The sequence below is a fragment of the Pyrgilauda ruficollis genome, unplaced genomic scaffold (assembly GCF_017590135.1).
Source record: "Pyrgilauda ruficollis isolate IOZ18807 unplaced genomic scaffold, ASM1759013v1 scaffold114, whole genome shotgun sequence".
In the NCBI taxonomy this organism is placed as follows: domain Eukaryota; kingdom Metazoa; phylum Chordata; class Aves; order Passeriformes; family Passeridae; genus Pyrgilauda; species Pyrgilauda ruficollis.
The window spans coordinates 685,416-709,868 of record NW_024509655.1 but is presented as its reverse complement, the minus strand read 5'-3'; the positions used below and the strand labels follow the sequence as shown (position 1 = coordinate 709,868).

The following is a 24,453-nucleotide window of genomic DNA, read 5'->3' as shown; positions in this document are numbered from 1 at the left end:
CGAAAAAGGTTTGCTGATCAGAGTAACAGTAATCCTGATAACAGAGGAAAAATGACTGCTTCCTGTTTTAACAGAAACATTGGTATTCATTACATTAAAGCTTAGAAGAGCACCAAACTGTCTTTTTAGTCATTGTGATCAAGTTTCCAAGTGGGGTTATTATCTTGGAGCAATAAGCAGAGCTATAGCTGAAGTAACATACAAAAACGGTTATTCCCTGCAGAATCCAACTGACTAGCAGGCATAACAGATGTTCCCTGGGAAAAAAGGTCAAGCAAACACCTCTGTTCTGCCAGCACGGCTGTTGGACACTTATTTCCCCATAATACTCAAAGAAAAGACATTTTGCGCCTGTTTACCCATAGAGAACAGGTTTTGTCTATGATATCTGTTTAGTCATCTGGAATGTTTCACTGCTTCACTGTTAGTCACTCTACTTTAAGTGGAAATATATTGTAATTGGCACAGTTTGTGACTCCTGACTTCCTGCACAATAATTTTCAGAGCCTTTTCCAGTCCTCATTTACCACCAAATCCAAACTGAGAACACGGCACAGATCTTAAAATTATCTAGTAGGCAAAGACTTGATACTTCTTGGAAGCATTCCTCTTCAGAAAAGGAAGCCCAAGAGGAAAGCTAAAGAAACCGCCCTTTTGGTGCACTGTCCTCAGTTATGCAACTGCCAATACAACATCATCTGATACATTCAGGGGTCAACAGAACCAAATCTCACCCTGACTGATTTAATAATCAGAGAAGAAGAGGAGTCCACTGATATTTTTCTAGGACTGGCATTGTTGGTCTGAATGTGGGACTTGCTGTACTTTCACATGTTATTAAGCTTCCTGGCCAGCAGCTAATTTAAAATGCATAGCTTTGGAATGTTAACATATCCAAGTGACACAATACACCACCAACAGGCACCTCAGGCAAGATACAGCAGCTGTTCACATGCATGTTCTTGGCCTCCTCCTCCTAGTAGGTCATGCAACTCAGTTCACACTTCTCTCTCTCATCTGCTGAAATTTTGTGGAACTCAGCTTTCTCCGTAACCCAGGGAGGAAACCTCTAACCTCTTCCTCCTTCTCTCTCTCTCAGTCCAAAGGAACAAAAGACAACACATTTTCATTGCTAAAAATTCAGTTTCTGAGCCTGCACAGTTGCTGTGAATGGCAGTTCTTAGTATTCTGACTGACCTGAAAATCATGACGCACAGATGTGGAAAAGGTCACCCTTGTGCCCCATGCAATACCTGTGGACTTATTTGATGCTCTCCGTCGAATTTCAGTCACCATCAATCGTGACACTTGAGTAGTAAACTGCAGGAGGTCAGAAAATTTCTCTGTCATTGTACTTGGAGGAGCATTTCCAAACACCTAAACCAAGAGAAAAATGTATGTGTTAAAATAATTCAGTTTACAAGGATCACTGCAAACTACCACGTTTCTTTGTGAAGAAGCATTCCTATGGAGATTACAAGTTTATCTTCACACAGTGCATGCGCTAAGATATGTTCAGGGTTAGAATTCAGACCTCATTCAGGGAGGTAAAATCTGATAAATGGAGGGGGAAAGAGAGTTGTAAGTTTTCTTGCAAGATGAAAACCCTGCAGAGCCCCAAAAGACTGAGATTGCACTTAATGGGGTAAAGAACAGGTACCAGACCAAATTCTGCAACAGGACTTCTGTTTTTAAAATCAACTGCTTTACTATTTACTAAATATAATTACATGTGTAAAGTCTTTTAAAAGGACTAAGAATTAGAACTGCCCTGTTATGTCCTTCCTCAATAAACTGACAATACCAGGAAGTCTCCCATGTTGCTAATATCCCAAGGACGTACTCTCCTCTTCTGAGATCCTCCTGAACACAACAGCAGGCTTTTTTTTTTTACAAATTGTCACATAATTCTAGTCACTTATTCTTCATGATTAAGCATTAATTTTGTTATTAAATAATGTATTAGATCACATATAACAGGGAAAAATGTGTTAACTCTGTGGTATTACATTAAGCTGTGGAACACAATCTCAAAATGGATTAGCTAGTTGTTGCAGTAATTTACTCTTCATACAAGACTGCACAAAAATGTGCAGTCTTTATCCACATTTCCAATGTAAAACTTGCACTAAAATGATTGCAATAAACCCAAGATATTCATTATCAAACACAGCATGCAATCCCAATTATGGTATTATCACTTGTGTTAGTGCTGAAGAAACAGAATAGCCTGCTCAGCACCTGAACAGTCCCTGCTTGTTTAAATTTTTCTCCCTTATAGGTATTTACGTAACCTTCAGTAGTGTCCCTGATGAGCATAAAAGATGACAGTATTTTTCTAGCAAAACCTATGTTCAACAGGTTATGCTGGCCTCCCAGAAGGAGGATGTGTTCTACAACAGTACAGTTGATTTGGACTCAACAGCTGCTTCACCCCTGTATCCTTTCTCTGGGTGACCCAGTTATCCTATTACAGCTGAACTGCTGACATACTTGGCTGAGGTCATTCTCAAGTCCAGGAACATCCAGTGAAATCCATGACTACAGTCAACAGGGATGCAAGGCAACTGTGGTGCCAGCTAACCTTGGAACCCCTAAGTCACTGAAGAAGACTTAAAAGGCAGAAGAAAAGAGTAACTTCTCTCAAAGTTTGACTTCTTACCTCCCCTAGTATCAGTTGCTCTGGCACATCACAAAACAGCCAAAAATATTTCTCCTGTCTACTTGCACTGCAAAGTCATGATGAAATGTAGCCAGAAATACAACACTGAAATGGAACACTCAGTTTCCTCAAAATAAAAGTAATTTTCACCAAAGGCATAAGTATTTCTCATACTGGAAAGATCAACCACCATTATTATTAAAGCAAGCTACATTACAGCAGACATTACAACTGTTTTCTGCAGACCAAGAAAAACACCCCTCATTTGAATTACAGACTGCACAACATGCCTAGTACAGACAATCAAAGTTTCCCTAAATATTTCACAAGACCTCCTTTTGCAGTTGTCTGCATCAGCTCCCAATTCATCCAAGAGCCCCTAACTTCCACAAAGCTGTAAGAAGGGAAGAGAGCCTTGAGGTTTGCATGTTCACATAACAAAGCAAGATTATCTAGACCAGAATGCACATTAGCATCTTGTTGTCACTAATTGTTTAGTGTTCTTTCACCCAGACCAAGGAAAGAGGAAAAACTATTGGCCCTGTTACCTGTCCTGAACTTGCTCAGATTTGTCAGCAGTTACCAGGAAACACAGAGAATTCAAAGTTCAGATAAAAGATTATCTGAGGTCAAGTGGATTTTAATTAGTTGTCCCATAACCAAGTCTGCACTATGTAGAATAAGCATCTCCATTGGATACTTATACACCCTTAAGACTAAAAGTGGTAGTAAAAAACAGGAAGAGGATGTTACACATTTTAGTAGTAAATAATCTTTTTAATATGGAAAAGCAAGGTTCTTTCAAGATAATGTAACAATGTACCACTTATTCAAAACGAGCCTCTTCATCATTCCATCTACTTTCCTCACATACTGCACAAGCACTACCACGTTGGTAGAGCAGTGCTTCCACAAACTAACTTAGCTCTGAAAGGAGCCTTTTGAGTACTCTTCCACGGGGTCAATCTTTTGTTAATCATGCACCAATTTAGCTTTTCATTACTATGTGATTCATCATTTCATAAGCCTCCCTGAACAATGAAGAAAAACAAATGGTCTGTAAACCCACTTCTTACTAGAACTAGCAAGATCGTTTTATCCACAGCAGGTTTGTGACATGCTCTATCTATAAACCAAACTTAAGAATGCTTTAGCTCTACTGAATTTACTGATTAATAATCCTCAAAATAAAAAAATAAAAAGGAAACGAAGCTGCGTTTCCCACAAAACTTAAGTTACCTCTGATGAAAGGAAAAAATTCAACCCCATGGCTAAGCAAGAAAGCCTCAAGAGCTCCTGGATACCCTGGTTATTTAACTGGCTGCCAGCTACTGGCCACTTGGATGCCTCTGGGAAGCAGAGTTACCTTCTGCACTCTAGATCTCTGCATGCAGCAAAATCAATGCTTCTCCCAGGACTCCCTACTGCAATTTGTGCACACACACACACACACACACACAGATTCCAGCCACACACATGCAGCTCCCACTTCCAACAACTCACCACTCTGGTATAGGAGACATTCTGGACTACATGTAAAGGGATGGCACAGAAGTTTTGTTCTGAGCTTCACAATTTGTTTGAGTTTCTCCTCCTAACACAAACATCCCAATCTTGTAACAGAAAATGCTTTTATAATATACCATCATAATCTTTGTTTAAGGCAGTAACAGAAAAAGTTCTCTATCACACTTCAAAATCTTTGACAGAATAATGATAAGCATGGAAAGTAACTGATGGATGGATTTAGAGTCTGAATTTGCACAAAGTTATCACTTAAAACTTCTGCACTGAAGGATTATGTTTGAGAAACAAGAAAAATTTTAGAAAGGAACTTCTAATAATGTTTTAATGTTTCCTGACAGCAAAAGTGTCCCTTCTCAGAGAAAAGCTGTGTCAGAATTTTAGAGTGAACCAAGATTTACCATATCTGCCATTGAAAATCTCTTCCAAGACTCTTTAGAAAATGAGATTTTTTTGTTGCAGTATTTTTTATTCCAATCAGCGCTGTGACCTGCAGCATTACTAAGCTAGCAAGACTGTGCCAAAACAAGCTGTATCATCAAGAGTTGACACTCCGGAAGACATAAAACTAGGTAAGCTGAGGAAGCCATAGCAGACCCTGTATATGAACATCAAAAGAAGAAAGTAGCATTAACAAGGAATCTAAAGAGGTAAACTGCAAAAGTAGGAATAGATGGCATCACAACTGCTCAGCCTCTTGAATAGAGGAAAACAAGAATGCCTTTATATGAAATGCAATGGAAAAAATCCCCCTATAGCAGAGACAGGATGAGATCTGACTGATCAGGAAAGATCAGTTTCCTTTGGGTTACACTGTCCCAGTTAATCAATAACTGATAATAGTTATCAAGGTCTGCAAGAAAGGAAGTCAAAGAGCAGAAACAATACCTTCTTTCCTCAATATGCCAAGCTATGATCCAGATTTTAGAGATTGAAAATTGAAGTGACAACATCTGGCAAGAGCCTGTATTTGTGGCATGAAGGATAGCTCCAAGAAGCTCACAAGCTCCAAACAGGTAGAGCTTGAGGACAGTGATGTTAAAACTAAACAAGGAAACTGGGGGTGGGGGGGGAGGTCGGAATGAGGAAAGAGTAAGAAAACAGCCAGAAGTAGGACTGAAAAACAAAACATCTGGCAAACAAATAAGAATGTGCCTTTAGCACCAAGTTCACTTCAGTAAAGAAGGGTACAAAAGAGTCTCTAAGACTCAGAGAAAAGAGCCCATAAACAAAACTAGATGGATTCTGCAAAGAATCAAAAAGAGACATGGGGAACCTGGGGAAGGAAAAGTTACTTCAAAAAAGGGGAAAATTGAGGAAAAGAGTAGACAAGATGCATTCATACAAATAAAAATCACAGAAACCATCAATCTGTTCAAGAATATAAATGGTACCTGAGATTATTTAGACGAGAGCTGATTTTCAAGAATTAAAAAGGAAACTTGGGGCCACTGATTTGGTTTTCAGAATGCTTCAGCACATGAGTTGAATGAAGGACAGTTAGAACATATGGTGCAAAGACATGAAGTAACTTCAACTGGGCTTCAGCAGAGTGCAGAGGAGGAGCTGAGAATTAGGACAAAGCCAGCAAGTGGTGTAAAGGGACGGTGGGGGGGGGGGATGTGTATTAAGAAAGAAAACAAAAAAAGAGAAAATGCAGAAACAATGGAGAAATTAAAACTTAGATTTTTTTCTTTCACCTCAGAAGTCTAATCAAAGTCTTTCCTTAAGACTGCTATACATGCATTGCTACACTAGTTTTACTTAAACCCAATAATATCACCACTGCAATTTTTATAGATATAACGCTTCTGCCAGTAGTTACCACAAAGACTAAGAAAAAATTCTTCTCCACCTGCACATCAGAGTTAAGTGCTGAAGAAGCTCAAGTGGGGGCATTCTATTTTCTAGAAGCATCAGCCTCCTGCAACCACCAGAGGGAGATTTCTAAGCGTAACTGCATCAAAATAACCTTCATGGGCTCAAGGCAAGATTAAGATTCTACTGTGTTAATTTGTAAAAACAAATCAAGAAAGTCCATAACTAAAAGGCATATAATCTAAGAATAATAATATCATAAGAAGATAAATTAAAGAGGAGGCATATGAACTGAGCTTACTTCTCCCAAACTCACAGAACAGGTTACCAGTAGAAATAAGACCTAGGGCAACAAAATGGCATTCAAGTGATCCATACACTAAAGCATGCTACCTACTAGACTGAAAATCCTAGTAATACCATGTCTTGACTAGGATTAATTTTTCTACACAGCATTGCTATGGTTTAACCTCACCTTGCACCACACCAGCCCACTGCTCTCTGGTGGAATAGGGCAGAGAAACAGCAAGGTAAAAGGTAGAAAACTCACGAGTTGAGAAAAAGACAGTTTAATAGGGAAAGCAAAAGCCAAGCAAACAAGCAAAGCAAAACAAGGAATTCAGTCTGCTTTCCATGGGCAAGCATGCCCAGCCTTCTCCCGGACAGCAGGGCCCCATCATGGATAACAGTGACTTAGGAAAACAAATCACTTTGAACATCCCTTCCACCTCCTTCTCCTTCTTGCCCCTGCTTTATATGCTGAGCCTAACATCATATGTGGGGGATATCCACTGGGTCAGCTGGGGTCACTGAGTCTCCTCCCAGCTCCATCTGCACTCCCAGCTTCTTCACTGGTGGAGAGGGGTGAGGAGCAGAAAGGCCTTCCCTCTGAGTAAGCACTGTTCCACAATAACTAAATCATCCTTGTATTGTCAGCATTATTTCCAGCACAAATCCAAAACACAGCCCACACTAGCTACTATAAAGAAAATTAACTCTATCCCAGCAAAACCAGCACAAGCATGCAAGCAGCTCAGTGTCTAACACCTTCATAAGCCATATTTTCAACAAAACATCCTTTTAGTTTTATAATTATTCCAGTTCTCTGAGGTAGCATATACAAGCACAAATCTATCACCCAAGAAGTAAAGAGTAAGAGCACACAGTAGGGAAAAAACCAGAAAGCTAGATGTGTACCTACTGGTCCTTCACGACCCTAGAACTACCATCAAAATTATTATTTACAATAACCTGCAGGGTAGCTGACTGATATAAGACATCAGGAGGACTTAATTCCTATTAATTCCAGTGACAGTTGCCATAGTTCTGCCTCAAAACAAAATCTCAGTGCCTAAATACAAGGGAATATGCAATATGAATGCCACAGTAGAAGTGGCTATTATACATTCCCTACAGATTGCTTGTTCAAAATCTCCCTTGTCCATGAAGGAAGATTCAGACCCAATACACACAAAAAGGCCTACAAGGGTGATAAGAACATAGAGAATATATCACATGAGAAATTAAAATTGTTCAGCTCACATAGCCTAGAAAAATCAAGTTGACAGGACATATTATGACTGTTATCTTTAAATATGCATCAGTACAATAAATGCAAAGAAGGGAGAAGAGCTATTTAGACTCAAGGACAGTGCTGTCACACAAAAATAGTGTGCTTGCAAAGTTTAGGTTGGAAATCAGATGACTATAACAGCAGTGAGCAGTGCAGAAAAGCTGTCAGTCTACATGCATCTGTGGATTACACTTGAGAAAAAGTGATAAGAAAAGGAAATCTCCAAAGGTAAGTTTATCCCCTAACAGAAAACTGTGTGAGGATAAGGGGAAAATTGAAAGGATGTCAATGGGAGAAAACCTGTTGTGCTAGAACCAAAAGGTCTTGGGAATCGAAAATATGAGCAAACAATTCCAATAAAGAAAACACTTCTTGCAAATTGCCCGGCTTACCCTGTTGAACACAGGTAACATCATGTAAAGCTTTTCTTCCTGCTCTTTCTGGGTCATGTGCCGTGGAGGATGACAGAGCTCTGTGAAGAGGCGCCGCAGATGCATCAGGCCCAGCGCGTTGTCCTGGGGGCTGCACTCCTCCTGCCGGGGCCGGCCCATGATCCTCTTCACCATATTCATCTTGGCTGACTTTGGGAAGCTCCCTTGTATCCTGCTCAGAAAGGAAAAGGAACATGCTGAGTACAAGAGACTGAGGCATTACTTCACCAAAGCCTTCAAATACATAGCACCCTCTCTCACAGTAAGTATCACACTGGAGTTAAGAGCATTAGCTAATTTTACATGCCAGGCATTGATTAGGAGAATTTAAAGCCAACAACTTGAAAGAGCAAAACATCTGATATTGTCCAGCAGAAAGCATGGCTGGCCAGGCTTTGAACACTGCAAAATACTTTGGTACTTTTTATTGGATGAGTTTTATGATCCTTTGGTGCACATCCCATGGCATTTACAACAGTGTTATCTCCATCATGCAAAATATTCTCAAATTCATTCTAGAGTAAAACCAGTACTTTAAAATCTAATCACACAAGACCTTCCAACTCTCTCAGACATCGGCTTTATCATACAGAGACAAGCATAGATTTTTTTTTCCCTGTGGCACAGAGACAAAGCTGTCCAGTGGAGCTATTGTTCATCTCACCCCTCAGCTACTGGCTCTGCAGAATAGCACCTCAGTCCTCAAAACAACAAGGACCAAGTCTTCCAACTCTGCAACTAAGTCCATCAGGCAGGACCATGCACAAGAAGTCTGAGGGTCAGAACAGGTAATCCCTAAACAGATGTAACCAATCGGACATTGCAGCAAAAGGGACTAACCTCACAACCAAGTTCACATTAGGGAAAGAGTAAGGGGAATACATGGAAAACACTTTCTGCTCCATACATAAAGTCCACCAACAATAAATACTCCACAGAACTGCAATGCCTATATCTCACTGCTGAAATGGAGCCGAAAAACCAAAGGTCAGTAACAGCTGTAAAAATTATTCAAGAGTAGAAAATGCCTTGCAACAAGAAACTTAAAGAGCTTAATTATTTAAATTATCAAAAAGAGAGGTTACCACGAAGGGTCGATTAATAATAGGAGAAGTGATGATTCCAAAGGTGCTGTAATTGGAGTAACAAAGGGAAAGTAGATGTTACTGAAGAACTCCAACCCAAAGCTTAAGTTGTGATAAAAGACTGTAGCTGGATGCTAAAGCCAGGAAAATAACATCAGTAACAAACTAGAGCTATGCTTGTAAAAGTGAAGGAAATTAACTACAAGTAAGAAACATTAATGAAAGAAAAATATTCTCTCTCTAACCCAAGAAAGAGATACCTTTCTGGAACATGTTCAGGAAACGTATTCAAAAGCATTTTATTAACACATAGTAAAACATTGGGAACTAAAGCTAATGAACATTTTAGTACCATTACTTTCATAATTCATGAAGTGAGAAAATGAGATGTCATCAAAAGAGCTAAGCTAAGTTACAAGCCAGCAACTCTAAGTCCATGCTGGAAATGTGCACTGGCTTTTCACAACTGAGGAAAAATTAGATAGAACTGAGTGCTGTCTTTTAGCATATCATCCCTAAGAAATAACATAGGTAAGACTTCGAATCAGCATTAATCACGCAGCTGAAAATAAAACACAGTTTCCTCCAGAAACCCATAGCTTTTCCAAAACTCCTCAGTTTGAGCATGCTTCTCTTGCTGTAACAGGTAAACTAACAGAATACCACATCTGAGCTCAAAGACCCAAACCTTCACTGCCTAAGTAGCAGGAAAAAAAGTCTTCATCTTCTTTTAAATAAATCTTTTAAAGACAATATTTTAAATTTCTTTTTATGATTCACAAAATACTGAGAACTTATATACCCACCCATAATTCATATTGTCATCAAATCAATGACTGCTGTGGACTTTTGCTCACGTGGCCAATTCTTCTTTTAAATTCTATTGCTTTATTCAGCCTAAGCACACACCTAAACCAGAAGTCTACACTGGTTCAGCCACACACTTGTAATTATAGATCTGACAAGTTCTGTATAGTCAGAGAAGTCCAAAGAAATGTTACACAAATGTAAAGAAGCCTACTGGAATGGCATTTCGCAGCTTTGATCTATTTAACTCCACCGGAGCAGTTAACCCCAAGGGAGACAAATGCAGAGAACCATTACAATAGTCCTCACTTCCTCAACACAGTCATGGTCCCTCCTGCCTACTCCTCACCACAAGAAGAGGGGAGCGGAGGGGATGTAATCCCAATTAATTACTTTTTTTTTTCTTCAGAAGTAACCAAATTCCAAAGTAGATACTACTTCTGGAATTATTCCAGAGTTGTCTCCTACTGTGTTTCTCTCTTATTAGAAAAAAGGCTAGTGTGGGCTCCAGGCAATGTCATCTGAAATATATTGTACATAAAAACTGAAAGAATTTCTGTGATTTATTTTTGCCTGCCCAAATCCAGTGATATTTTCTCTGATTATCACAGCACAGATTATCTATGGGAAGAGAGCTGTCAGCTCTGGGACCTCCAGCATTAGGCCCAAATCTTAGATATGTGAAACTGAACAGTGAAAGAACAGTGTTGTATTGCTACTTTGTCCTGTACGAATACTTTGACTGATCTTTTCTTTGTTTAGAATTAGGCTTGCAGAGAGAATTAGGCTTGCAGTACACCCAAACCTTTCACTATAAATAAAAAGAATCTAGAAAAAAGGGTGTTCCTATTCTAAGTGACAGCATCTGCACAATTAATCTTCAGTCAGTTGCAACCATCACATGTGACTTGAATTCAGCACTAAGACCTGGCAGACCCCTTAATGTCAAAAATCAAAAGATTCCAGTATTTTCAGTAACAGCCACTTCACCTGCTCACAACTGCTTGTTTACATCACATGGCAGTAATTAAGACAAGCAAACCCAAAAGCTAGGGAACACCAGTCTTGTAAACGATTGTAGAGCTTGAATTTGGCCTGGCTCTGCACATGCATTGCAGTAGTCCTAAACTGCACACTCACTTCCCCAGAGAGCCTCCTGCCTATCTCAGCAGATGCTTCCTGAGCAGCTAGTTGGTATTTTGTTACTCCATCCCTCTGAGCATGATGCTAAACCTTGGCTCCTACAACCTGGACTGAAAGGCTGCTCTGCACACCCAGTTGTGCATTTCCTCAGGGATCAGAATGCATCACAACTAATAAACCAACTTCCTTTCACAGATATGCCCCACAGCACAGGCGTTGCAACAGTCTCAATATCCACACAATGAACACACATCCTTCCCTCATGCTAAAATTGATGATGTCTAATAATATGGTATCTATTTGAAGATGCTTTGGAGAGCAGCTAATCCTTCAATCTTGCAATGCTTGAATCTTTCTGCTTGCTTGCGTTGTGTCCCTTAGAGACCAGCTGATGTCCTTCTCCTCTGAGCTTGTGATCTCAGAGTAAACACCCAGTACACCCAGATGCAATTAGAGGGCAGCTCCAAAAACCTCAAGAAGAGTTTTGTGGAAGTGGCAAGGACAGAAACCTGTTCTCAGCATAGGAGTCTCTTCCCTGCCTCGCATTCCCTCTTCTGACACGTACATCCCACTGCTACCCCACATTCTTTACTACACAGCCCTGATGAGTTTCTTCCCACAGCAGGCCCAAGCAGGCACACTCTTCATACGGAACCTGTGAGTTGGACATTCCAGCTGTTGGGTGTTTGGCTTTTTTAAACTGAGGGAGAAGTTAGAATTTATTCTGAGAAAGCAAACTAAGCAAGTGGAAGTTCTATGACGCAGACCCACTGCGACAGGCACACTGTTTATCAGGAGGGTTGAAGCATTTCAGCCTATTGTACCCACCTTCTGCTACTAGAGCTAAAAATGCGAATTAATGGCAGTTGCAGAGCATCATGTTCTGTATGGACCAAGACTAAAATAAGACACTTGATGAGTAGATTACAAACATGCACAATAAAACCACTGCTCTTGTAACAAAAATCACAGTTTTCTCTTAGTGGTAGAAGCAGAAGAATCTCCATGTGAGGAGAAATTAAGCAAGCAGTGAAAGCACAGCATAAGCATCCTCACTTTAAAAACTGCCCTTTGTTTTTTTCCACAGGCTGTCAGATGGCTGCACATTTCCCCATGAGCATAAGCGGGGTTGACCCATTTGAACAGCTTTGGTATAAAGCCATTCACCAAGGTTCTTCACTTTTCTGTTAAATTTATATGGGAATCCCACAAGATGAACCCATAAGATTCTCCAGAGGTTTCACAGTAGTTAGTGTAAGAGCTAATTTCTACCCTTCAAAATATTTTAAAGTGTTTTCTACTGTTAGTGGAAGCTGTTGGAAAAATGATCGTAAGTTATGTTACAGAAAATACCAACAGCTTACAAAGCTCAAAGGCAGACACTACAGGAAAAACACAACATACACACAATCATTAACACAAGTTAGGATATGATAATGTATGGGTAATACTACTACAGCTATCAAAACATTTGTGAAGAAAAAAAAGTAGACAGAAACTGCATGAGACACACTCATTTTCACAACAGGTATTATAAATCCAAGCTCTGTATCTAGTTCCAAAAGGATGTTATTTAAATAAGCAGCTGTGTAATTAACTGCTTAGTAATTACAGTCACAAGTGCCTGTTTCTGCAGGCACTATATTGTTATTACACCAGCAGCTTAGCAGTGAAACAGGAATCAACTTCTCTCTGCAGATTATAATGGGACACCAGTACACACCTCCACCCAAACTATCTCAGGAAAATTAAATTTAAGTCTTCTTGCTATGATCAATCACAGAAGTCCATTAGGATCAGTAAATTCCACACCTGCTAGTTCCCTCCCCATTAGGTCTGTTACTTCTTTCCTGAATTTCAGGTTCCCTACCCATGTAGTGAATACTAACACTCTGAAGATGATCATCAGTATGCACTATTCAAAAGGACATTGTTTGGCCTTCAAAGGAAACAATAAAGAGCTGTTACTGGCTAGATGGACATCCATTTTTGCTTAGAACTGAGCAGGAATAAAAAATTCTCTTTGTAGACAAAAACGTCAGTAGGAGGGGAAGCGAGGAACGCAACTACTTCCTCCCATTCCCTTTCCCCCCACCAGTCCTGCCACCAAACACAAAACAACTACTCACACACAAAGAAAATCACGCACAAGCAAGCTGTGTTGCTGAAAAGGATGCCATGAGCTCTCCCTGACAGACTGAACTGGCACACATGCCTTTGGGGAATGTTGCCTGGTAAGAGAGAGCCTGAAGTAAATCTCATATTCTGCCCCAGTAATAAAAGTGCCTATTCCCATACTATGATTTCCTCTTGTTAAATATCCAGTCATCTGGCTGAAACAGGAACTATTTCATTAAGAAATGCCCCCAACATGAAAACACCACCAACTCCCACTCCACCTTTTAAGTGTTGCTAAGTATCATTAAGGAAGTTAAGGAAGGTGCGCAGGCAAGGATTTGCAAGGTCACACTATTATTTCAAAGTCATGACTTTTGTGTGTATGGTTTGGCTTTTTTCCTCCTTTGCTAAATAGCAAAATTTGAAAAAATTCAAAATTTACCTTGAGCAACCTTATGCTACCACTTAAAAACAATCTTGACTTTTTTAGATGAACAGAAGAGCTAATAGTGGTCCGTTTTTACAGGCTGAAGAGCTGCTTACAGAGGTGTCTCAGTTCACAGGGTAGTATCCAAAACTGAGAATTCAATGCAGCTATTTTTTGCTTTAAGACCTCTACGAAACAAACAAACAAACAAAAAAACCTTGCTATCCTTATTCAGGACTTGTTTTTCCTGTTTTCTGAACTCCAGTGAGATGACAGTTAAAGATAAATTTCTCTGTTATTTGCAATATTAGAAATGCTATTCTTATGCTCAATCTGACCTTAATGCCTTGAAATCTCTGCAAAACCAAAAATTCCTAGTGCTTCAACAAATATGAAGAACTTTAGCAACTGTTTATTGAGAAAGATAAAGATATAAAATATGGACTATCAGTCTTCTTCTTCTTCTTCAATATCCCACAAATTATTCATGATAACGACACATAATAGCAAGTGCTGATAGAGTAGATTTCCTGTGGTTTGCTCCCTTCTGAAGGTTAATGTTTTATATTCAGTGTAAAAGGACAACCATTAAATAACAGTGATACTTTTGACCTGTGCTGCAGGGATGGAGGAGAGCTGTCTTTCTAAAGACTAATACTGCATATATTCTTACCTAGTAATAACTTAAATGAAAATGACCTTTCGTTATATCAACTTTTTGCACTTCATTTTGTTCAAATAAGAAAATAAAGTACTGCTTTTGACCTCTGCAAATAGCCTATTTTTTCCCGGACTTACCGTGTAAAGCTTGTATCTAGAAGATAACTGTCACTGCGTTTTCTAGTGCTTTAATAACCACATTTCCCAAAATTACTTGCACTACTATAACAAAATATTTTCAGGCTACAAGCACTTCTTCTGCCACCTCCAAAAAATAAAGCCTGTAAACCAAAGTATTAAATCCTACCCCAGCTGAAAACAGTGTGTAGTACTTCTCCAAACTGCAGCTGAAGTTGCATCACTTTTCTTCATTGCTATCTCTGTGCAAGAAAAGCACAGACAACTTCCAACACCTCGAGTGCAGTCCCACAATCCAGAATGCCCTTGGGACTGAAGACCCTGCTTCAACATCATTGTTCAGAGCAATAGCACAGAACAAGAGTTACCTGGCATGAAGGACTACCCATTCACATGTGGAGGCAAAAGATGTGACTGCAATCATTGCCCACAGACATCTGGGGATCGTGTACAAAACTCACACCTTGATGAAACAGAAGGGAACTACAAATTACTTTTACAAACAGTAAAGATAAGACAGTGCACAAGGAAGCAAATGTGTGCCACCTTTTCCTACAAGGAACAAATCTATCCACACTGCATCTAAAATGTGACTTTTGCCTGGATGAGGATAATTCCACTTCCTACATCTTTATTTAGCACTCATTATGATCTGTCATCACCATGAACCAAATTCTCAGTACCGTTTTTCTTTAAGGAAGCCTTTAACAAGACTTAAGGACTTCCATTTTCACAGTTCAGTAATAAACTGATAACCAAGCTAAAGAATTGAAAATGCTGAAAAAGCAAACTGCCAGAAAGCTCAAATACAGGCTATTTAGACTGGAGACATGTGGATTTAAGGTGTCTGCCTTTCTACACTTTACATCTTTTTCAATTAAACTGAAAGATGAATTCTTACTTTGTCTCGAACTATCACACACAATCCTGAGAACCAAAAGGTAAATCTGCTGATGTAAACATTTGAATAGCTAAATCCACCACTTGTTTAAAAGCAGCTTTTGAAAAACATCATGGGAACTCAATGAGTAATTTTCACTTTTCAGAAGCCAAATGGCATGTAATGAATATTGTATCCAGCTAGGAAGAGCAGAAAATCTCATCTGTAACAGATGGTCCTTCATCTCTTCACAAGACCAAGAAATATCATCCAACCAACCCTAAGGCTACCTGAAATCCGTATTTGACTGCTGAGTTCTACACACCTTCATCTCTGAATTTCAATGCAAATTCTTAAACCATCTCATCTGCATAGAAACACATATCTGATCTCCAAAAACCAGTTTAGGTTTGCCAGCCATGAAGGAAGGTAGAAAATTCCATATCTCAAACTTGCTCTATAGTATCTGCTTAGGTTGGAGAAAAAAGACAATATTTACACCAGAAAAAGGTTTTCAATAATTTGTGCAAGGCAGAAATATATTGCCAGTGCAGGGCTGAGGACCAAACAAACTCTTCATGTGTAAAAGAAACCTTTCTCTTTATGAGATGAGGAATGGTCATTCCAGAAAATAAATCCATCTTGCCATGTTTCATTACCCCTAATCATCAGTCACAGTGAAGATCAAAGTACAGGGCTCTATGCAGGTATTATGTTAGAAATGGAGACACCTGCATTAGCACCTTCAGGTCGCTCATTCATAGACATCCAGGCTCCAAGAAACCATTTGCTCCTGCTTGTGCAATCATACCATTGAGACATTTTTTCCACTCCTCTGACCTGTTCCAGTGTGGTCTCAAAGCTGGCAATCCAGCTTTAAGTGCCATGAAGTCTGAACTAGCTCTGGACATACAATTCCTCCTCTACTCAAGGAATGCAAAGGACATTTTTTATATAGAAAATATGCTAACCGAGGAGACAAAAATATGTGTAACACAAAAATCCTGACAGGCAGAAGCAAAGTCCAACTTGGCTGGAGCAGACACAAAACATGACAAAAATAGAGCCATTGCTCACCAACATGTATTTTTGAAACACTTATTTATAGAAAAATGATGCCTAGTAAGTTAACAGGTTTTGGACTGAGGGAACAGAAATTCTGTTCTTCAGTGTAACCGACATGAATACATTATAAATCCAGCAGATTACTTTTGGAACCTATAATTTGTCAGATTAATGTTAATCTGGAACTTTGTAACTGGATATCTGAGGTAGGAATGACCCCACTTAACACCTGCTGGTTGACAAGACAGTAGATAAACAAACTCATATTATCCTGCAAACCTCAATACTGCTATAAACACCTGGAGCTGAAAAACACATCGAGGAAAAGTAAATACCGAAACATCATTTTAGTTTTGAATATATGCTGGCAGAGTTGAAACATCTCAGAAACATTTGCAGCTCAGCAAAATTATCTGAAATGGAGGAATCAATTGGAACATTTTATCGGAAGCTTATGAACCAACTAACCTATGCAGCATCAGAATACCACAAAGATAGGTAACAACTGGTTAAAAAACTCAAACTAAGAACAGACTATTTGCTTCCTCAATATCTTGGAGAGCAACTTCTAATTGAATTCTTGACATGTTCTGTGGTAAAGTATCTTGAGCGTCTTTGAATGCTGGTTTTCTTGTTTTGTTTTTGTTTTGTTTTCAAAAGGCCTAAATCAACTGATTTGCATTAATTGGACAAACAGGATACTGTTAGAGCCCATAGTTAGAGCCCATTGGGAATACAGCAGAACTGAAATTTTAGCTTGAAGACCCGAACTGCATGACAATGACTAAACCATGAAATTCAGGAGAGAAAATTCTACTAAGAAGCCCCTAGAAAACAAAAAAGGGGTGAGAGGATGAGAGGGGAGGGCACACACACAGAAAAACAAACAAAAATGGAAAATAATCTGGGATCTGAGGAGAAACGCGTGTGCTTGGTTGGAATGCAGACATCAACAAATGCATAGGAATAATAACACTGCTCTGGAGAGTGGCTCTTGCATTCATAGGAAACAAGCAAAGCAAAAAAGCCTTCCTAGGAAAGTTATTGCATTCGAACCAGTAGTGAAACAATGAGCCACCATCAAGAATGGGGAAGAGTGCTTCGGTCTATTCACCTTTTGAAGTAATGGGGAGTGGGAGGATGTGGTGGGGAAGACAGGGAAGGAAACCAGTGAAACTGGAACAGGAGAGAGCCTGTATATCCTCACAGCAAGGCCATGCAGCAAGCAAAGTAGCCCCAAACAGGGACATGTTCAGTAATGACAATAGTGACCCTAAGCATGGTTCTCATATTTAGCTAAAAAAGCCACCGAATTTTTTTAACAGGAGCACGGTCCCCATTTGTGGTGCTGGTGGTAGCTGGGTTTTCTTCTCAACAGCAATCTAAAGCAAAAACTTCCTGCAGCCATGTAAATCAGCCATTTATACACCAAAAAGAAAACATTTCTTCTGCCTTTAGGAAATTTGCATATGAAGGAACAGTAAGTAGAAGTCCATTACCTGTAAAATTTGTCTCCATAGAGCCACCCTTGTTTCTAACAACATGGATAAGAAAAACAACAAAATGATCCTACCAGCACGTTTGGCTGATGTAATAAAATTCCTCTCTCTGCTACCATCGAGGCAGAAAGATTGTAACAAAAACTGCAGCATATCTGCATTTAAATCAGTATTAAAGGCTGGGCACAAATTCTTGTTTATTCTTGAAGCAATAGGAAGTAAATAAAGTTGAGTAACCCCAATGTTTTAAGCTGCATGTTCATAGTATCTCTAAGTGCAAAACAAAATACAGCAGGCCAAGGCCTTATAATTAGCAATTCAGTCCAGAGATTAATGGAAAAGAAGCAGAAATACTTGCATACACATTATCTACTGCCTGGAATTAGGATGGTCCAAAGGCATCCACTGAGCTCCACTGGAATCAAGTTCTGCATACTATACAGTACCAAAGGACTACTTAGGCTGGAGAAGACCCTTAAGATCATCAAGTTCAACCTCTAACCTAGCACTGCCAAGTCCACCACTAAACCACGTTCCCAACTGCCTCACCTGCACATCTTTTAAATACCTCCAGGGATGATGACTGGAGCAGCCCCTTCTCTGGGCAGACTTTTTCAATGCTTGACAATCCCTTCTATGAAGAACTTTTTCTTAATATCCAATCAAAGCCTTCCATGGCAAAACTTGAGGACATTCGGCGGCTGACACCACCAAATGGGATCCTGGGGTGCATCTGGCAGATTGGGGGAGGTGATCCTGCCCTTTTACTCAGACCTGGTGAGGCCACATCTGTGTTCAGTTCTGGCCTCCATAGGACAAGAAAGACAAGGAGCTACTGGAGAGGGTGCAGAGGAGGGACACAAAGATGATGAGGGATCTGGATCACCTCTCATGTGAGGACGGACTGTGGAAGCTGGACCTGTTTAGTATGGAGAAGAGAAGATTGAAAGGGATCTCATTAATGTCCATAAATATCACACAGGTGGGTGCCCAGAAAACGGTACCAGACTCTCTGGCAGTGCCCAGTAACAGGATGTGGAGCAATGGCCATAAGCTAGAACACAAGAAGTTCTACCTCAACATGGAGGAAGAATTTCTTCACACAGAGGGTGGCAGAGCCCTGGAGCAGGCTGCCCAGGGAGTTTGTGGAGTCTACTTCTCTGATGATATTTCAAATCCACCTGGACATGCTCCTGTGTCACCTACTCCAAGTGACCCTGCCTTGGCAGGGGGGTTGGACTGGATGATCTCCAGAGGTCCTTTCCAAGGCTAATGATTCTGTGATTTCTTCTCATCCTGTTACTTGGGACAGAAGACTGACATCCATCTCATTAGCACTTCCTTTCGGGTAGTTGCAGAGAGCAGGAAGGTCCTCTTTGAGCCTCTTTTTCCCCAGGCTAAACAGTCCCACTTTCCCTCAGGTGCTCCTCATAAGAGGCACTACCAGTGGGAAAAACAGTAAAGATTCCTATGCTTTGTATAACTAAGCAAGTATTGTAACAATGGGAGAAAAGTACTGTCTTTTCTCCTCACCTTCCTTCTCTTCTGCTCCTCCCTCTCTTCTCCTACCCCTGACCCCTTCTCTTTTGGGTGGCACAAATTGCAGATAAAAGCAATTCAACCCCTCTCAGTCTGATCTTCAGTCTTCCTGAGGATTACAGGTAGAGCTAGACTATGTCCTGGGCTCCCAGGGTGGTTTTGGATCCAGCTCCACCAGACTGCACAGGGAAACACTTCTCAGGTTTCAAAGACAAAAGAGCTGATTGTGAAGCTTTCCTTACAGAAAACAGCTCTAGCTCCTCAGTAACACAAGAGACTGCTGCCCCCAGAACACTGTCTTGCAGAGAAAGCCTGGGACAGATCCAAGGCAGGACTGAGCTGTTTGGATTTAGAAGTAGCCCATCAGAGCTACAAGGTTTCCATCCCCAACAGTGAATGAATGTGTCAGATAAAGGATTAAACAGGAAAAAATAAAAGAGGGGAAAGAAAAGACAAAACACCCCCACAAAATAAACACTTAACAAGAAAAAACACAAACATACAAAGCAGACTACAACTGCAGACTGTAAAAGCAATATTAATTACTCAAATGAATGGATTCTTCCAGTTCTCCAGTGAATTTTTTTTTTCAATGGCACACTTATTAAATTATCAAAGTCGGCGTAGATATTATTGTATATTGTAAAGGTGGTGTCTCTCACAAAGGGAAAAAGCTGCAACAGTTTAGAAAACCCATACTTATTTTGCTCATTTTTGATTGCCGATAAAGAGGTTGGTATATTTATTATTTACCATAACTACTTTCAAAACTATTTTTGTTTTTCTTTTCATTACTCATGGTTTAACCCTGCTTGGCAATAGTACCAAAATAAAACCTGTACTTCACAGTGAATAAATGATTTCTCAACACCAGTTTGCAGTGTATTACAAGAGTAAACATCTAGAAATCCCCCCAAAAGCGAGTTTCACTTATTCAAAGGGAAAAAAAGGAAGCCTATAGCACTCAAGAGTCAGGGAAAATACTACCTTAATATTATTTTCTCCGACTTGTTAGATTTCTCAGAACATTTGTAACATAACTCGATAACAAGCTCACTTCACAGCACAACTACTGCACTCAAGGCTCATATTAGCTGTATTTTGAAAACTATCCATATGACAAACTAAAATCAATTATTTTCTTCCTTAGCTGGGATGATAAATGTCAACTACCTACTTTTAACATATTTCTCTAGAGCCAACATCCTAAACACAGAGAATTATGCACTGGTACATTACTCATTTTATTCAAAAATATCACTAGATTTTGACTAAATTTCTGGTCAATCGTAGCTTTGGTTCTCCTATAACTTCTCCTATAGCAGCAAGTCTGACAACAAGAGGTACAACTTCACACGTGCTAGTCGTGGAATTAAATTTTAGTCTGTGGGGGAAAAGTATCATGCAAAGAAAAACGAGTAGCTGGGATTCATTTAGGTTTCATCCTACCTTGAATTCTTGAAGTTCAGTGCCAGCATCTTAGTTTTCAAGTCGTCCCCTTGTAAGACACTAGAGACAGGAGACAAGCTCCCGTGCCTCCAAGGTGCTGCCGGCCCTTGGTCAGTAAACATCCCTGCGGCAGTCAGGCGGCTCTGCCGAGCTTAGCGCCACCAGCCCCCGCGCTGACTGTACCAGTGCCCAGGACTGTACCAGTGCCCAGGCGGGAGGGATTGTAAGCAAGGAGCAGCTGCTCTCTCCCGGCAGGCTGGGACTCCAAGGGAAGGGATCCCTCGTCCTTGCAATGCACAGACCCCAGTCACTGATACAGCTGCTTCACAAAGAATAAATCCAACTCACACAAGCACCGGATCAAGATGAAAAACTGTGTGCTCAAGCCAATCAACATCTGGTCAGCAGTACAATCACTTGTACAAAGGAGAATGATGTATCATGGCTTACAAATTAATTTGCAAGATGATATTTTCTTGTTTCTCTTATCACACAAAAAAGTAAATACGTTTCAATTTTGGTTACAATAGAACCAATTATTCTGGGGGAAAAAATAAACTAAGGACAACAGACACTCCTTACTAGAATCTGGATCAGATGTAATGTGGATTTTCTTGATTAACTCTTCTGCTTTTAAGGGCTTTGTTGATTTGTTGTGTTTTTTTAACACTGTTTACTATTCTAGCTTGCAATGCCACTTTCATGCACAGCACCATACAATCTAGAACTGCCAGATGTTTTGTTTCAATAACAAAAACTATTCAGAAGTGGTAGTATTTTCTAAGGAAATGCATTATGTTATCCAAACTTGCATATTATGTCTCACCACTACACTTGCCCCTTCCCTTGGTAATAACCAAGGGTACAGAAAACAAATTATGATTGAAGTTGCAGTTCTCTGAAAAGAATTCTCTCAGAATGATACTCAAATGACTGTAGTGGACACTGCTTTCCAACTAAATTTATCCCAGAAGAAGAGCGCTTGAGCATCCATTTAGCAAAAGCACAACTACTGAGATGGCATTTTTCCCTAGGATTCACCTATGCATACACACAATACTCACACTAAGGAAATAGACTTCCTTGCTGGAGGAAAAATCATCAAGAAGAGAACAAAAAAAGGAATAGTAATTATCTATCAAATGCACTGTAATGTCATTTATAGATACAGAAATTACTGAGTAGTTATTTAATGCAAGTCCTTTCTTCTGCAGTGTATCTGTGAAAGTGTATGACCTCACTTAGATGACCTGCACTGTTTGGCTGTTTCTGGATGCAAAGAAGATAGGGACAGAACTTACTCCCCACAAGAGAGAAAAGCAGAGTTTTTTAGTTGCTACCCCTTTTCTCTAGTTTTGTGTTCCTTTTAAGCTTTGACAGTAAGCAGTGTACAGAATGAGGATAACTCCTCTTGTTTTCTTGTTTATTTTTATGACAAACACAATGCAATAAACAGAGTGAAACCCAACAATATGCTGGCAAACAAAGGCACATTAAATAATTAGGTAAATAAATGCTCAATACTAAGATTTAATTGCAACAATAGTATCAAAGCAAAGGCTTCTTCTCTTATACATCCATATATTCCTTCACAATTTTATCGTACATTTCTTTCTTTAGTTTGATTCTATTTTAGTCCTCTGTCTTCTCCTAAGGTGACCTTTTAGCAACAACAAAGAGTTAGCAGTACTTCTAATATACTCTCACTGCAACACAGGCAGGTGGTAGGCCACTTCTGCACTATTATTTCCTCACTTATAAAAATTGCTGCACATCAGTTTCATCTCCCAGCACTTTGAACAGTTATTCTTGCGTCTACAGGAATGTGCCTTTGAGATTTCTCCCAGGCAGCTTCCTGAAATTAAAATCAAACAAGGGAAAGCTCTAAAACTAGGTTTACTGTGTCTCCAGTTTGTTTCAATTCATGGGACTTAAAAGTCTTTCCAAGGGACTGCCTAAGGCTTGCCTTTCACAGGTTATCACTTATCAGCAGTGGCTCTTCCAATATTCCCCCTCCCTTTGGGACAGAAGATGGGGCATGAAACTTTCACAGCATTCCTGTAATTCCAATTACACCACTGGTGCACCACTCTCTGTTTCTAAGGTGTACCTTCATAATTTGCAGTTTTTCTAGAAAACCATTTGCTAGGATACCAAGCAAAAAGCCATACCCCAAGAAGTCAGGAAAACAGCAGCAGGGATCACAGAAACAGAGAACAGCATCCCCACAGAGATAACTTAAATAGAGATTTATTTTTTTTGCCTCACTATGCTTCCCATCCGTAAGAAACTACAGCATCACAGACGAGAACATGTCAGACAAGGGAGTTTTAGGCATTAATCTATTGCTAGCAAAAATTACTGACCCAGTGTGAAATATCAGTGCTCACCTCTAAGGGAGCCATGAAATGAATCTTTCATGATAACCTGACAACTATGAGAAGAGCATTGTGTATACAAGAGCATGGCACACAAGCACCCCTTTCTATCACAGGGCATTTAAAACAAAGCAGTATGACAGACTTCTCTGACACCATCCCAAGACAACAATTATTTCCATATTTCATATCTTATTCTACAAAAGCTCTTAAAAAAATATGGTCACTCCTCCCTACTCACACATTTTTCTTCCTGTGGCAGAATAAAAAAATTGCTACAAATAAACAAACACCTCCTTTCAAGGTCTAGGTTTCAGTGCTGCAGTTTTCTAAAGGATAGAAAAGTACCACAAGCTATGCTGTGAGTGTTGGAAGAGGCCATCCAATGCAGTAAACTCAGCATAATTACGTTATACACACTGACTGAGCTCCTTTGGTATAACAAATAAACACAGGGTGAGTCAGGTTAAGCCAACACACACACTTTGCTTACTCCAGTGACCAACAGCTTCCTATCAACACTCTAGGCTGCCCATTCTGTCTACTCCCAAACTGACCTCACCAGCACAGCTCATAAGTGAACCCCACTCCATGTACTAAAACCTAAATCATGGGTGCCATTGACAAATCCAGCCATGACAAGCTAGTATAATATGGAAGCCTACTTCAAATGCTTTTCCAAGTGATCTCAAATCCCTATTAAGGGTTTCACAGAATCATTTTTAATAAATTTTGCTCCTGCAATATAGTAATTTAAGGAAGATCCCATTTGAAAAAACCAAAATACTGCACATATTACACTCAAAAGAACATCATTCAGAACCTTACACACTTCTATTTGTATCACTTCTATCCCTTGCCTCCCTTATGCACTAATCTAATTCATGTGTCAAGGAAACAAACTAATCAGTTTGATACAATTTTCTCCCTAGCAAATTTATGTTGGTTGGCTGTCTTCCCTTATCTCATTATCTCCTATGTGCTCATAAACTGCATCGCAATTTTTACTATTATCCATGTAGCTGCAGGTAAGTCATTCCACAGCTGGAGAGAAACTCAATGTGGCCCCATGGAGAGCTCAACCAAATCAAATATAGCAGGCTTGGGTCTGAAAGTAATATAACCACAACCCTAAAACCAAGCTGTTAAGTTCTACCAGTTCTTCTATGTCCTCAGAACTGGAAGAACAGGATGCATGATGTACCAAGGAAATATTTACTACATAAGTACCTGAATAGCAGATCAGGATCCTAACAA

General features: G+C 39.8%; 1 protein-coding gene across 5 annotated transcripts in view; it reads right to left on the bottom strand.

Moving 5' to 3' along the window:
• Positions 1–24,453, bottom strand: part of WDFY3 (WD repeat and FYVE domain containing 3) — a 154,170-nt gene that overhangs the window by 95,159 nt on the left and 34,558 nt on the right. For all 5 annotated transcript variants that reach the window (XM_041479802.1, XM_041479793.1, XM_041479773.1 and 2 more), the window contains 2 exons: positions 7,970–8,180; positions 1,254–1,377 (listed from right to left, as the gene is read on the bottom strand). In XM_041479802.1, coding sequence (XP_041335736.1) covers positions 1,254–1,377; positions 7,970–8,149 — 304 coding nt within the window. In that variant the 5' untranslated portion in view covers positions 8,150–8,180. The remainder of the gene's footprint in view (positions 1–1,253; positions 1,378–7,969; positions 8,181–24,453) is intronic.